The sequence below is a fragment of the Trichechus manatus genome, unplaced genomic scaffold (genome assembly GCF_000243295.1).
Source record: "Trichechus manatus latirostris isolate Lorelei unplaced genomic scaffold, TriManLat1.0 scaffold00024, whole genome shotgun sequence".
Taxonomy (NCBI): Eukaryota; Metazoa; Chordata; class Mammalia; order Sirenia; family Trichechidae; genus Trichechus; species Trichechus manatus.
In genome coordinates this window covers 13,567,574-13,582,511 of record NW_004443960.1, presented here as the reverse complement: position 1 = coordinate 13,582,511, position 14,938 = coordinate 13,567,574, and the positions used below count along the sequence as shown (strand labels likewise).

Sequence of the window (14,938 nt, the reverse complement as noted above, 5' to 3'; positions counted from 1 at the left end):
GTTTATCTTTTGGATTTCTAATTGTTGTTTTTGTATGATTTCTAGTTGTGAAATAATTTGGCATTTTGTTTCTGCATTATTTTCCTGAATTCTTCTATTTTTTGGTCTGTATTTTCCATGAATTTGTCTTTTCCATGAATTTGTCTATTTTTTCCCCATTTTTGTCTGCTTTTTGCTTCAACTCTTGGATAGCTCTGAATATTAGAGATTTGAATTCCATGTCAGGTAGTTCTAGTTCCTTTTCTTCAACTGGAAAGTCATCTGGTGTTTTACTTTGGATGCCTACTGGAACCATCCTGTTCTGTTTTTGTAAATGTTTTGATATTGTCTGCTGTCTTTGGGGCATTCGGTAGTTATTTTTCTCGTTTATTGATTGTAGATTTGTTTCTTTCGTCCTTTTTTTTTTGTTTTATTTGGCTATGTCTGAGCAGGTGGGCTGTGTGTTCTTTGTTGTTTTTCGTCTGTGGGCACAATACTTTTCGCCTCCTTCTTTAACTGGCAGGGTCAGTCACTCAGATATGGTATGGCAGGGCAGGTCTAGCTGAAGAGGAGTTGCTGGGATGGGTTGTTTGTGGCACTTACTACGGCCACCAGGGTGGGCCGGTAATCAGTTCAGGGCAGGTTCCGGTAGGCCATGCCTGGGCTGCTTGGTGGTGTGATGTTCAGTGCATGGTGCAGGTAGGCAGGATGGAGGGGGGAGACTGTGATGTGTGGAGCTAAGATGGGTATGGGAGAGAGGAGAGAGGAACAGGAGCCAAAAACATACAAACAAAAAAGAGTGCTAGGGGAGCTTGCCATTGGAGTGGAGAGATAAGAGACTATGAAATAGAGAAAAACAAAAAGAAGAAAAAAAAGAATAAAAATTAGAAAGAAAAAAGAAAAGCTCCCAGGAATCCCACCAGTGCAGCTACGAGGTCTGGGGAAGTTGCTCCCAAGCCATGAAGTACAGCCTGGCTAGAAGGCACAGAGGTGTCACTCGGCACCAGGTATTCAGGGGACAGGCAGAGAAGGAAAGCAGAGAGATGAGAAACTGAGTAATGAAGAAAGACAAAAAGGGAAAAAAAGACAAAACAAATTAAAAAAAAAAAAAGAACAAATAAGAAAAAAGAAATACCCCCAAAGAGCCCTCTGCAGGTCTACACAAACTGAGGGGGTAGGTCCCAAGCTGCACAGTACTGCCCAGCTAGAACAGGCTCCCAATTCGAAAAAAGAAAAAGAAAACAAACAAGCAATTCAAAACAAACAAACAAAAGCCCCAGGATCCCACCAGCATGGCAGCATGGGCCGGGAAGCAGTCTCACACTTGAGAGGCATTTCACAGCCTTTCAGGAAGAAGCAAAGATGGCGCATGGAGCCAGGTATTTGAGACAAAGGAGGGGGAGGTGGTGAGAGGTAAGGAAGAAATCTAAAGAGCAGAAAAAAGCGACACCAGCAGCCAACAAATGGCACTTAGGGAGCCACCCAATGTGGGCAGGTGGAATCCAAGCGACACCGGGGTGAAGCTGGTGCTTCCCAGCCAAGAGACTGTGGCTGCAGGAAGCAGAGGAGGAGGTCGAGTAGGGGTGAAGAAGGGTGAGGGGTGGGAAAGCATATATCACTGATTACCAGTTGTTCTGTCTCCTGCTGGAAGCTCCGTGAAGCTACTTTCTTGTACCCCGTTCGCTGGTCTCTGATAGGAGTCCAAGATGGTGGATCTGTGCTGCGTTAGCTGATGGGGACTGCTGCATGTATCTCTCCTCGCTCTCTCTTCTCTGTCAGTTTCTTATTCCATTCGGTGCTTGGCTGAGTTCTTTACCTCTTCATTTGATGCTTAGGGTTTCAGGATTGCCATTTTCTCTGTTTGGCTTAGTCTTTTGGATCTTTGCTGTGGAGGGACAGTGTGGTGCTTCTGCCTATAGTGCCATGTTGCCCGGAAGCCCTCATCTTTGGTTTTCTTCATTATCCTTTGCTCCAAATGGGATGGGACCAATCTTAGAGGCAGAACATTTTCTTTATGAACTATGTTATGCCAGTTGACCTAGATGCCCCCTGAGACTACGGTCCCTAGCCCTGAGCCCCAGTAACTCAGTCCCTCAAGGTGTTTGCATGCGTCTAGGAAGCAACTATGACTGTGCCCCCTTGTCTTCTATTATATATATGAATATACATGCTGTACATACAAATGTGGAGCCCTGGTGGCACAGTGGTTAAGAGTTTGGCTGCTAACCAAAAGGTCGGCAGTTCAAATCCACCAGTTGCTCCTCGGAAACCCTATGGGGCAGTTCTACTCTGTCCTATAGGGTCACTATGAGTCGGACGTGACTTGACAGCATCAGGGTTTTTTTTTTTAAACATACAGAATGTCTGTAAAAATGTCCATAGCCTAACCTATATATGTATGTGGGTATACTCCTATATGCACTCCTTCCCCTATTCAGCATACGTATTTGCCATGTATCTGCTTATAATTTATTATTTGTTCTTACTGTTGTTGTAGGGTTGTATATGCTATAGTATTTACTGTGGTTGCCTCTTTTTTTCCCCTTGTGTTCCTCTAAGTGCCTTCCTTTGCCTTGGTCAGGTTTTGCTGACTTCCCTTATGTTGTGTATTGTCTCTCCTTTCACCAGTGTTAACACTTACCTAGTATCTAGTTAGTGATTTTCCCTCCTACCCCTTCCCTTCCTCATAACCATCAAAGATTGTTTCTTTCTGTGTGTTAACATTGTCTTGATTTTTTTATAATAATGGTCTCATACAATATTTGTCCTTTTGTGATTGACTTATTTCACTCAGCATAATGCCCTCCAGATTCATCCATGTCGTGAGATGTTTTGCGGATTCATCATTGTTCTTTATCATTGCCTAGAATTCCATTGTGTGTGCCCTTGAGTTTTGACTGCTTTATAAAGCCTAACTTTTCAAAAATATAGGCTGGAGTGCTTTGGTGGAGCATTCGTAATGGGGACGAACCACCACCCAGAATTAGTTCAGGACAAGAGAAGTGCTCTGATGCCTGCTCTGGTACTTCTTGAACACTAGTGACGTCAGTGTGTCGTGGTAAATGGAGTGATGGACAGATGTGTGGGGTGAGATAAGACCTGGCGGGACAGGGGTGGGAGGGTGACCAATCAACTCTGTTTACCTGGGACTGAGGGGTGGGATATGGGTCACTGCTACATTGGGTGTGAGGGGAGTGACACTGGAGCTAAAACCTGAATAGTGAAAAGAAGCTAGCCATGTGTGTGTGCGTGTGCGTTATCTGGAGAGGGGAACAGCAAGTGAAAGGCCTGAAGTAGTAACAAAGTTGGTGTATCATGAGAACCAAGAAGCCCTCTGTGGCTGTAGGAGCGGGAGGTGGGGTGGGATGACCAGAGATGAGGTCAGAGAGGTGGACAGGGGTGAGCCTCTGAGTGCCCTTGGGCCATGGTATGGAGTTGAATTTTATTATAAGTGCAGCAGGAAGTCTTGGGTCACTATGAGTTGGAATCGACTCGACGACAACGGGTTTGGTTTGGTTTTGGTGGTCACCATGCAACTTGACTTGGAGGTGACATATTGTTGATTTCTTTTTAATGGAAGAACTAAGGGGAGATTGTGTCAGACATCTTTTTCAGAATTGCATTAAAGGCAGAGGCTGATGGAGGTGTCGGCATCGTCATTTATTGCTGTGTTCTGTGTAAATTTAACCAAGTTCACCCAGGGAGAATTCTTTATGTTCTCTGATAAAATTATGGCACTGAGGATGTGGCGGTTTTGAAACATGTTCACAAATCCTTTGCACTCCTGCCATCAAAAGGTGGAGCCTAATTCCTCTTTTCTTAAATATGGGCAGGGCTTTTGCTGCCTCAACAAACATAATGCAGCAGAAGGGACACTGCATGACTTCAGAGACCAAGTTAGAAAGGGTGATATAACTTCTGTCTGGCTCTTTCTCTCTCAGGATGCTCACCCTAGGGATCCCTAGCCGCCACGTTGTAAGGAAGCCCAAGCTACATGGAGAGGACACATGTAGGTGTTCCGCCTGACAGCTCCACTGTCAGCATCTATCACCAGATGGTTCCAGCCACAAGCCTTCAAGCTGCTCTAGCTGATGCAGGATAAACAAAGATGACTGGTCCTCTCTAAGCCTTGCCTATACACCTGTGAAACCAGCATCACAATCAAGATAATGAACATATCTATCACTATCAAAGATTCTTCCTGCCCTTTTGTAATCCTGGCTCCCATCTCTCCCTGGTGTTCTCCCTCTCCCCCAACAACTACCCTTCTGCTTACCATCACTATACATTGGTTTGCACATCCTAAAATTTTCTATAAATGGAATCAAATACAGGTAGTTCCCGATGTACAATGTATTCAAGTTACAACGAACTGAACCGCACTACAACTGTCTGGTTTTTTTTTTTTTTTTGGTGTATGTGTGTGTGCATCTTATTGTTAGTAATATGTACTACATACAAAATTATATCTGTCAGTTTATATGTAATGTTTCCAACCCCTAAAGACAAAGAAAGACTGGATTTATAAAGATACTGATAATAAAAGGCATTAATAATGAAAATTAAAAAATAAAAATAAAACAAGTATTCTACTTACAGCAGAACTTGTCGGAACAGAACCCCGTTGTAAGTAGGGGACCACCTGTAGTATGTACTCTTTTTTTTCCTGGCTTCTTTCATACAGTGTAATTATTTTGAGATTCATCCATGCTGTATATTATTGTGTCCAGGAATTCATTCCTTGTTATTGCTGAGTGATATTTCATTGTATGGAATACCACAGTTTGTTTATTCATTCACCTGTTGGTGGACGGATTTTGGCTATTACAAATAAAGTTGCTATGAACACTCGTGTACAAATCTTTGAATGGACACAAGCTTTCATTTTTATTGGGTAAATACTGAGAAGCAGAACGTCTGGATCATCTGGTAGGTGTATATTTATCTTTTTAAGAAATTGAAAACTGTTTCCCAGAGTGGTTGTACTGTTTTACATTCTCAGCAGCACTGTAATAGAGTTCCAGTTCCTCCACGTCCTGGCCAATACTAGATATGGTTAGACTTCTTAATTTTAGCCATTCTAATAATGTGTAGTGGTATCTCATTGTAGCTTTAATTTGCATTTCTCTAAATGACTAGTGACATTGAGCGTCTTTTCCTGTGTTTATTTGCCATCTGTGTATCTTCTTTGATGAAGTGTCAGTTCAAATCCCCCGTCTATTTTTTTTATTGTGTTGTTTGTTCTCTTATTGAGTTTTGAGAGTTCTTTATGTATTCTGGATATAAGTCCTTTATCAGATATATGATTTCCAGTATCTTCTCCTAGTCCATGGCTTGCTTTTTTTATTCTCTTAACAATGTCCTTGGGAGAGGGGAAGGTTTAAATTTTGATAAAATCCAATTTATAATGTGTTTTTTTTTTTTTAATGGATCATGCCTTTGGTGTTGTACCTAAGAAATCACTGCCTAATCTAAACTCACAAAGGCTTTCTCTTCTGTTTTCTTCTAGAAGTTTTAGATTTTACACTTAGGTGTATGATCCAATTTGAATTTTGTATATTGGTATTGTGACATTTCATTCTGTTATACACAGATCACCATGAGTCAGAGCTGACTCGATGGCAACTAATAATATTGTAGTTTCTGTATATCTAGTGAATTTGATGTCCTGGTCAACTTTCCAAGCTGCTTAACAGACACAATTTAAGAAAGTAAGGCTCCTTGTTTTTTTCTTTGTAGACCTTTTCTAGTGCTTGAAGAAGTATTGTAACAAAACCACTGTAACTGAACTCTTTGTCTACAGAATTTCATTTGTAGACAATCTTTGCTTGTGATTCTGCTTAGCATGACCTGGGCTCCATCCAGGTATGGGTGAGAAAACATATCAAAGTTCTCAAAGGCCTACATTTGAATCTCGGACAGGAAGAACTGAATTTTTAACTATCAACATGAACAAAAGCCACATCTCTTCTTGCCATCAATCGAACTTCAGCTTTGAACATGACAATGCCAGTGTTTGAATTGTCTGGAGTTTGGATGCTTTTGACAAGTACAGCAGCAGCAGGAGTGCACTGAGGTGCTACCCTCAATGGGTTACTTAAGCCCTTACATCTTCAGTCTTTGGCCTAGTGAGCCTTGCAGACCTGTATTATTCCAGATTTTTTTCTTAGCACTTCCTTCATGGAGTCTGCCCTGCAGCCAGGATCCAGCACCCAGCCTGCTGCCTAGCACATAAAGAAACCAACCAACCAACCAAATTACCCAAACCAGTTGCCCCCAAGTCAATTCCAACTTACAACTCCATGTGTGTCAGAGTAGAACTGTGCTCCATAGTGTTTTCGATGACTGTGATCTTTGGAAAGTGGATCACCAGACCTTTCTTCTGAAGCACCTCTGGGTGGATTCCTCCCACCAACCTTTTTGTTAGTAGTCGAGCGCCTAACCGTTTGCGCCACCCAGGGACTCCTTTGCTTAGCACATAGCAGGGGCTTAATCAGAACTTCTCCCAATTAACTCTGACCTTGCCCAAGCAGATTTCTCTGCTTAGAAGGTCCTTTCCATTTTCAAACACCAGCTCGTCCATGAGACCCTCCCTGAAGCCACCTGCTATATCCCTTGCCAGCTTCTCTGAGCTCCTGAAGCATGTTATGTGCTCCCTTTGACATCATCTTCTCTCACATGAGTAGTTAATATTCACATTTCCTCTCCTGAGGGCAGATCTATGTCTGGTAACGTGATGTATTACACGTTTTAGCCTTTTTTGAATCATCATCTACTTTTATTGTCTGTTGAGGCTGCTTTCTTGCTCCCTAAATGCCATAGATAATGAACACTTTGTTGTATTTAGGTCATCAATTATCGTTTTCTCTTTTTTGTGGTGGATACTTTACTCATCTTCCCCTCCTCCCCCACCTATGCTCCTTCTGGAGCCCTGGTGGCGCAGTGGTTAAGAGCTTGGCTGCTAACCTCAAGGTCAGCAGTTTGAATCCACCAGCCACTCCTTGGAAACCCTATGGGGCAGTTCTACTCTGTCCTATAGGGCTGCTATGAGTCGGAATCGACTTGACAGCAATGGGTTTGGTTAGGGTATGCTCCTTCCAGGGCAGTTTTATTGGTGCCATTTGTAAAGGGCCTTTCCCATCCCTTCCTGAGAAGACAGGCCTTGGTCTGATGGTGGAAGACGCTGCAACCCATGTGGGTCCAGCTCTGGGGAGCCGGGGCAGCAAGAAGGTTCAGATCTGTGTGTGGAAGCTGGACTTTGTCCATCTTCTTAATCAGATGTTGATATAAAAGTTATGACTGTCAATCAAGTTCACTCATTACCATTCTGTTTCTCCAAAGTAAAGAGGAATATTTAATATTGTTCTTCGTAAACCTCTATTTTAAGCATGGGCTTCTGGGTCAAAAATCCAATGCCATTTTACTAAAGGAATACTGAATTCTAAAGACTACTTTTATATCATCTATAAAACTTGCCTTTTGAAACCTGCCTAAATTGAAGGTCTCACAGGGATTTTGTTGGTGGTGTATTTATTAAAGTGGGAATCTGTTTTCACTGTGCACATATGTGTATGTCACCCCCTCGTGAGAATGCCAAACTTGATCATGCTAGTCATTCAATGTGTCCTTATGATCTTGGAAGAAAAAACATCATGTTGATGTAAATATATATATTTTTTCAATCAGCAAATGCTTATTGGGCACCAACTATGTGCTAGGTAGGGATTGTTCTAGGCCTTGGGATACAGCAATGAACAAAACAGACAAAAACCCTGCCCTCATGGAGCTTATAGTCTGATGAGACAGAAAATAACTAAAATACATATGATGTTAGATAGTAATAGGGCAAAGAGAAATGTAAAGTAGGGATTGTTGTTGTTAGCTGCTGTCAAGTTGGCCTCCGACTCATCATGACCCATGCACAACGGAAGGAAATGCTGCCCAGTCCTACGCCATCCCCACGATTGGTTGCTGATCTGGCAGTTGTGATGCATAGAGTTTTTGCTGGCTGATTTCCGGAAGTAGAAATTGCTAGGCCTTTCTTCCTAGCCCATCTTAGTGTGGAAGCTCCGCTGAAATGGTTCAGCATCACAGCAACGCGCAAGCCTCCACTGACTGGCAGGTAGTAGCTGGGCATGAGGTGCATTGGCCAGGAATTTAACCGGATCTCCCACAAGGGAGGTGAAAATTCTCACTCTGGTATAAATCATGGTGTATTCAAGTTCACCTAGTACCTATGAGTTTCTATTTTGTATGTCATGGTCCTGGACTTGGGGGAGGTGCTTCACTTTATGTGCGATCTACAAAACCCTGCCTTGGTGAGCTTGTCTGCTGGGGGCTCTCTGTTGTGAGTGGACATTCTAAAGGGGATGCCTCTGCCTTAACCCCCCCTACCCCAATCTATAAAGGCTCTACCCACCCATAGTGGTCGGGTCTTTACTCTGCATAGCAAGAATCATAGTACGTCAAAATGTTTTTTATTTGAGACACAAAAATGCAAAATTGCTGAGATATCAAACATTTCCCGATCAGCTACAATACTGCCACTATGTACAAAACATCCGATGATAAATGGGCACACATAAAAAAATACATATGCATTACCTATGTACAGTACATGTGCAAAACGTATGGCATTTCAAACACGATATGGAATTGATCTCAGGGGTGCAAACAGCAAATACAAAGGCATCATGGTTTTTCTTTTTATTAAAAAACAACATAAAGGCAATACATGAATGGACCCCCGGCTGCCATAATTTTTTGTTCACTAAACTAGTGCGTCAACAAGGAGGGCTCTGTGGATTGGTATCTTTCTCCTTTTTTCATAAAGTGAGATGCTAAGACATAATATGACAATGAAAATAAGAGAAACACCTCTCACATTAAGCATGTCTACTGCAAGCAAGAAAAGGAGAAAACTAATTTCTACCTAGAAAGAAAAAAAAAGTTGTATTACTACTAAATATGTATTATCCTTAAACCAACAAAACAAATCTATACTATTTTACATGAAAATAATAGAGAAATATCTACATCTTGTTGAAAATTATAACCTTAAGTGGATAATACCTTTTTGGGACTGATTTTTGAGATCTCATTAGTCTCAACTTTTAAATAAAAAGTGCCTCCTTTTGGCAAATACTTGGCAATGCCTTTGGTTCCTTTAAAGCAAGTTTGCATTACTACTGGTTACTTGACGTTAAGTACTTCCGGTAGATACTAAACCCTTTCCTAAACGCTTCCTCCTCCTCCTACCAAATTAGCAAGTGTTCTTACAGCATAATGCAGAGAGGTAATAACTGGTATGAGTTTCAGTGATTGTATAAACTTTGTCAAAGCCTTATCTCAGGAGTTGGCATAAAGCTCTGTTAAACACTGCAGTTATTTTGGTATCTCCAATAACGTGTTTTATTGGACTTCAGACAGCACCGTGTAGATCTGAGATTGCCACCTGTTGTCACAAAATCGTGACATTTTCCAATAATGATTCACAGAGCAGAGTTTGGATAAGAGCTCTTTTGTAAACATGTGCAGCTTTTTGAATTACAGGCCTCAAACGAAAGATTTTAGGTAGAAACCCCTTGCAATAGTACATCTCCTCAGATACTGCAAGAAATGGTGAAGTGGGGGGAGAAAAACAAAAACGAAAAACACGGACCTGTCGATTACCATGCAGCCCAGAAGGATTGTTAAATGAACAAGTTATTGAAGGCTTGAGCCAGGAAAAAATGTCTACACCTTAGTTGTTATTTTCCAGTTTTGACTGAAATCACTTAAACGATTAGCTGAAACGCAGTTAGGATGCTCTCCAAATACACATTTACGCACTCTTAAGCTGTGTTTATCGAGAAAACTGACCTTCCAGTTAATGTTCTCGGATAACTTTGGGCTCAACGTGTGGCCTCTAGCGCAGCAGGGCAATTTGTGCGCTGGATTCTGCTCTGTCGCCGACATTCAGCTTTGACGTTTGCAGAGGTGGATAGCAAAAAATGGAGGGTTATTGGTGAATTTGGTTAAATGGACCTGTGTTGCTCTGCTGGTCGACCCGGATTAGCAATTCTCTCTAAACTTCCCCAGAAAGTCCCCAGGGGGCCCCGAGGCCCCCACCTTCCCGATGCCCGGGGCTTCTGGGAGGCTGACCACAAGGCGGGCTCCTGAAAACAGGAGCAAGTCCACCAAAGTGCTTTACCCCTTCTCCAAGGCCAAGTCCGTTTGAGGACAGTAAAGGGACCGCCCTACCACTGTGGGGACTGCTGTCTTGTCAGCTGTTGGCGCGGGTTTCAGCCTGGGAATCCTGAAAGGACTCTCAGAGAGCTGGGCTGTCTGGAAGGGTCTGAGGGCGGACGAAGCCCGAGTCAGCTGTGGTGACAAGGGGGTGGACACGCCCCAGGCATCACTGTCACCTGCTGCACAGCTCGGTGGCACCATCTTATGACCATGACTTCTCCTTCGACAGGCAGAGCTTGGGGCCAACCCCAGGCTGTCTCTGACACAGCGGGTGAACTGTACTTAGAAACCAGAAAGTGCCAGCGACGCGGGTCACAGAACCATGCAGCTTTTAAAAAGGAAATTTAAATAAGCTCTTCAGTATTACAAAAATATTCATATAAAACACACACAAATAGTATCTGAGCAAGAAATTCCACGAATTCAGAATACATCTATGTACAAATATGTGGCAAATACTATACAGTAGATTGCACATTTCAGAAAAAACACTAGAATATAAACCATTAAAACTGCCTAAGAGGTTTCCTAGTAGGTGCTTTGCTGAAATGTACAAGATGACCACATACTGCCAGATTTCCAAAGACTTTATAGAAGCTTTGGTGTAACTTCTTACTCAGCCCACCCCCAATACCATGCTCTGATAGCTGGATGCAGTAGAACGCTACAGTTGTTATTACTGTGTTTCAAGAATATAAAGGGAAATAAGACTGGGAAGTGAGAGAATACATTTCTAGGAGTTAGTTACTTTCTTGGCAACGTAAGATATTCTGCAATAGGATACACAACAGTGCTACCTCTAAGCTACACCCATGCATCTTGAAACTTCAACTGGGCTGTTCTGACCTGTGCTTTAGTAGCTATGTGGCGAACCTTAAACAAATAAAGACACCATTTTCCTTAGTAAATGCACACCCTTCCCCGTTGCACTTACCATTATGTACACTGAGAGAGGTCACAGGGGCCTCATCTTTGGTCACATCGTGTGCTGCACGATTTCCGTATACTCACTCTAAACCAGAAGGTGGAGTTAACGTCCTGGAGAGCAGCACGGACGTCACAGAGCCTGGGGCTCGCCACTCGAGCCTGGCGGTGAGGGCCAAGAGGAATGGTACAAGTGGGATGGCTTCAGGGTTAATAACTACAGGCACCTTGCCTTTTTAAACAATAAATACACACAGGTTTGAACACATACGTGAAGGGGGCACTTCAGCAACTCACAGCCAAGAGAGGACAGGCTACTGAGCTAGCGTTCTTTGCACTGCGTTGTGTACTTTTGGAGAGCAACCTTCCTGTGACATGTTTCAAACCCTATTTTAAAAGCAATAAAAGGACCTGAGGGCTAGAAAGCTATCTATGTACACAACTCAGGATTATGCAAATATAAAGTGATTCAACAAGAGTTAACAGCATGAGTTGTTCAGTTGCACCCTACAGTCCCAGTGATAAGTGGTGTTAACTTAGGAAGCCACTCAGATCTGAATGGAGATGGTGCTCAGAGGCGAAAGATGGACCTGATAAACCCCTGACCAAAATTTTCGGCCAGAAACCCATAGCCAAGGTCTACCAAAAAGAAATACCTTCCCAAGTAAATACTCCTGCCCCGGAAGACAGGATCCCTTTAATGGAACCTGACTCAAGGGTTCCCATCACATCCAGTATGGTGCACGCTCTGCTTGGGCTTGGTCACATGACGATGTTCTGCTTAACAGAGAGTTGCTGGATCCCATGCATTGGATTACCAGTTTCCAAAGACTCAAACCCTTCCTTACAGATTCCGCTGAGCAGGACAGCCTCTGCCTCAAACACAGGTCTGAGGGCGCAGCCGCACTTCCAAGTTAGCAAGTACCAGTCAGGACAGGGCTCCAGTGTCCGGCTGACTGGATGCCGGAAAACAGTGTTCTTAGATGGAGTAAAACGTATAAGCCAAAACCAAACACGAAAGCTGAAAGAAGCTCAGCTCCTAGGTAAAACACAACCCCAGAAATGATTAGAAAATTCTTTCCAAATGATAGGTCAGGCTGCCTTCCTGCATATCACTAAAGGAACATTCACCAGGGAGATCAGCCTGACCCCCGGGCTTATATAGGGTGAGGTGGAGGGGACAATAATATTCTTTAATAAAAAACCCCCAGACTCTTCTGGTAGCTTTCAGTTTTTTTCTTTTTTTCAGTTATTTACATTTTGTTATATACCTATGTGAGTAGCCTGAAATAAATTTGGAAATCCCACCATAGTTGGCATTTTAGAAAATTCTTAAGAAACTACTCAGCAAATATGTAATACCTTTTTTCTATATATATAAAACAAACACAAAAAAACTACTAATAAAACCTCCAGTTTTACAGTTTTAGGCTTGATAATATAGTGAGAGCTTGGGTATGACACCCAGGTACAAGCCTGTAAAACACTACCCAGGGATTAGCTAGAGAAGAGGGACAGCCAGACCTGGGCCTGGCAGCCGGCCTTGTGGTGTGGCCTAGCCTGCGACCACATGGGAATGTCCCGGGTTGATGATAGACTTCCCCTCGCCTTCTACTTGCAACTCACCAGCTCAGAAAGATATTTCATGCTAAAGCCTTTTCTTGGTTCTTTGAGATGGGTCTGGTTACCTGAAAGTCAGCAAGCAAGTCTTTAAATACAGAAATACATGTGGCTCAAGTACTCTAGAAATATTTGAGTTAGTCAAAGAAGTAGGACTAATGGATACCCATTTCCTTACCCCAATGTAGGTTGTACAAATGATAATGTCAGGGTGTACATACAAATGTCTAATATACACATTAAAATCAATCTAATCAACCCAGAGGGCTGTAATTTTCAGTGTTATCAATATACCTGGACTTTTTACAGTGGATTACTTATGACAGTATTTTGTAGACACTTTCTGCTTATGGTGAAGGATCTTCCACTTAAAATTTAAATTTGGGAATCTAAAGGAAGATTCCAAAAAATCACAAAATAAACTACAACACACACACAAAAATTACACAGGTTTCTGAATGGAACCCAAAGTCATCAGCTGGATGCATCACGTCGCTCAACTGCCAGTGCTCTCCACCGCCTGTGGCCCCGCTGGGTCTTGGGCTTGGCTCAGGCCACCTCTAGGAAAATATCAAGCGTAGTGATCTCTCACCTCTCTCACACAGGCCTCAGGTTTTGAGTGGAGCTGTCTGTCTTTTGTAAAGTGACCACAGAGGTTTAAATGTAGTTGATTACCAGAGAATCCTAATGTCATTTTCCTGCATACGTGGCTCTTCTCTATGTTTTCATCTAAAGGTACTTTTCATCTTTACTGAAGTCTGGAGCAACAGATGAGTCCTCCCTGACTCGTGTATTTTCAGAAGGCCCTCTGCTATGTTAAACTGTAGAAGTTCACTGCCAAGTGCAGTGCAAGGTTTTCAGACTTGTTTCCAGGCTATGACCTTCTATCCATTCTTTCTGTGACAATACTTTTTAATTCCAACGATGCAACTATGGATCTATCTCTAATAACTGACCTTTGAGAATCATTTTCGTGTTCTTTAACCTCATGAACTCTGAGACTGGACCTCTGTGATTTTAGTCCCAGGGCAACGGCAGGTCTTGTGGGTCCAGAAAGTCAGCAGAAAACATACTTGGAGTGGTGGTGCTGAGAGGGGTGAGACCTGATGATGTCGTAGGCATTGTGATGTCTAACCACTCCATGTTGTCCAAGTTTGTGTCAGAAAGGTCAAGTGACAGACAGGGAGTACTGGCAGCAAATTGGGCCTCAGAAGTTTCCATGGGTGAGTGTGAATGGTCCAGCATGCTTGAATGACTCAGCAGCTCATTGTGGAGGTCCTCAATCAGAGAGAAGGACTCTCTGTCTTCACTGCTGCTTTGTAGTGGAGGGATTTCATTGGCTGAGGGTAAAGTTCCATCCAAGAAGGCTTCTAGCTGGTTCTCTAAACTGGTGGATAAACTGCTCATAGGTTCTAAGGATATAGGTGGAGCCATCTGGACTTGGGGTGGTGGCCGGGACACCACTGTATTGACTGGCATTGTGGTGATGCTGGCTGTCACTGGTCTCATTTTGGAAATAGGAGAAGGTTCTTCTTTTATAGGGAGAGAAATCTCTGTGCAAAATAATCAGTAAGTAAAGATTTACTACTATTTAAAAAAAATTATTAGTTATCAAGACGATTATTTTGCTATTGTGTGACTCCTTCTACACACTTACTTCCATCTTAGAGTTAGGAAGAGAATGCTCTTGGCCAGGTAGAATCCTTAATAACCTTTAGGATGATGGATCATTTTAGCTAAATGCACATCTGATACGTTTTCAATTTTTTAAAATTAAGACTAGGCATTAGAAGCAGTATATCCCATTAGGTACGAGTCAATGGTTTTAGATTACTTTATCTTTGGGTCCTTCTATCATAGCAGCCCTGGTGCTGCAGTGGTTAAGAACTTGGCTGCTAATCAAAAGGTCAGCTGATCGAATCCAGTGGTTGCTCCCTGGAAACTCTATGGGGCAGTTGTACTCTGTCCTCTAGGTTTGCTATGAGTTGGATCGACTCGACAGCGGTAGGTTTTTTATCATAGCAGTGTGACGTCTTTAAAGTTCATGTTGAAATGCATATTCTGAGCTTTTTAGAGACAGAAGTATATACAGGAAGTCTGTCCTTAATATTATGAAAGATCTCATTATATTACATTTTTTTTTTATCATTATAGTTGAACTGTGTGCCTGATTTAGCCATGTACA

At 42.5% G+C, this 14,938-nt stretch overlaps 1 protein-coding gene across 1 annotated transcript in view; it reads right to left on the bottom strand.

The window, feature by feature from the left end:
* Nucleotides 1-8,432: 8,432 nt before the first annotated feature.
* The window catches only part of MRTFB (myocardin related transcription factor B), a 128,442-nt gene continuing 121,936 nt past the window's right edge, over nucleotides 8,433-14,938 (bottom strand). The window contains exon 15 of the mRNA XM_012554651.2: nucleotides 8,433-14,306. Coding sequence (XP_012410105.1) covers nucleotides 13,771-14,306 — 536 coding nt within the window. The 3' untranslated portion in view covers nucleotides 8,433-13,770. The remainder of the gene's footprint in view (nucleotides 14,307-14,938) is intronic.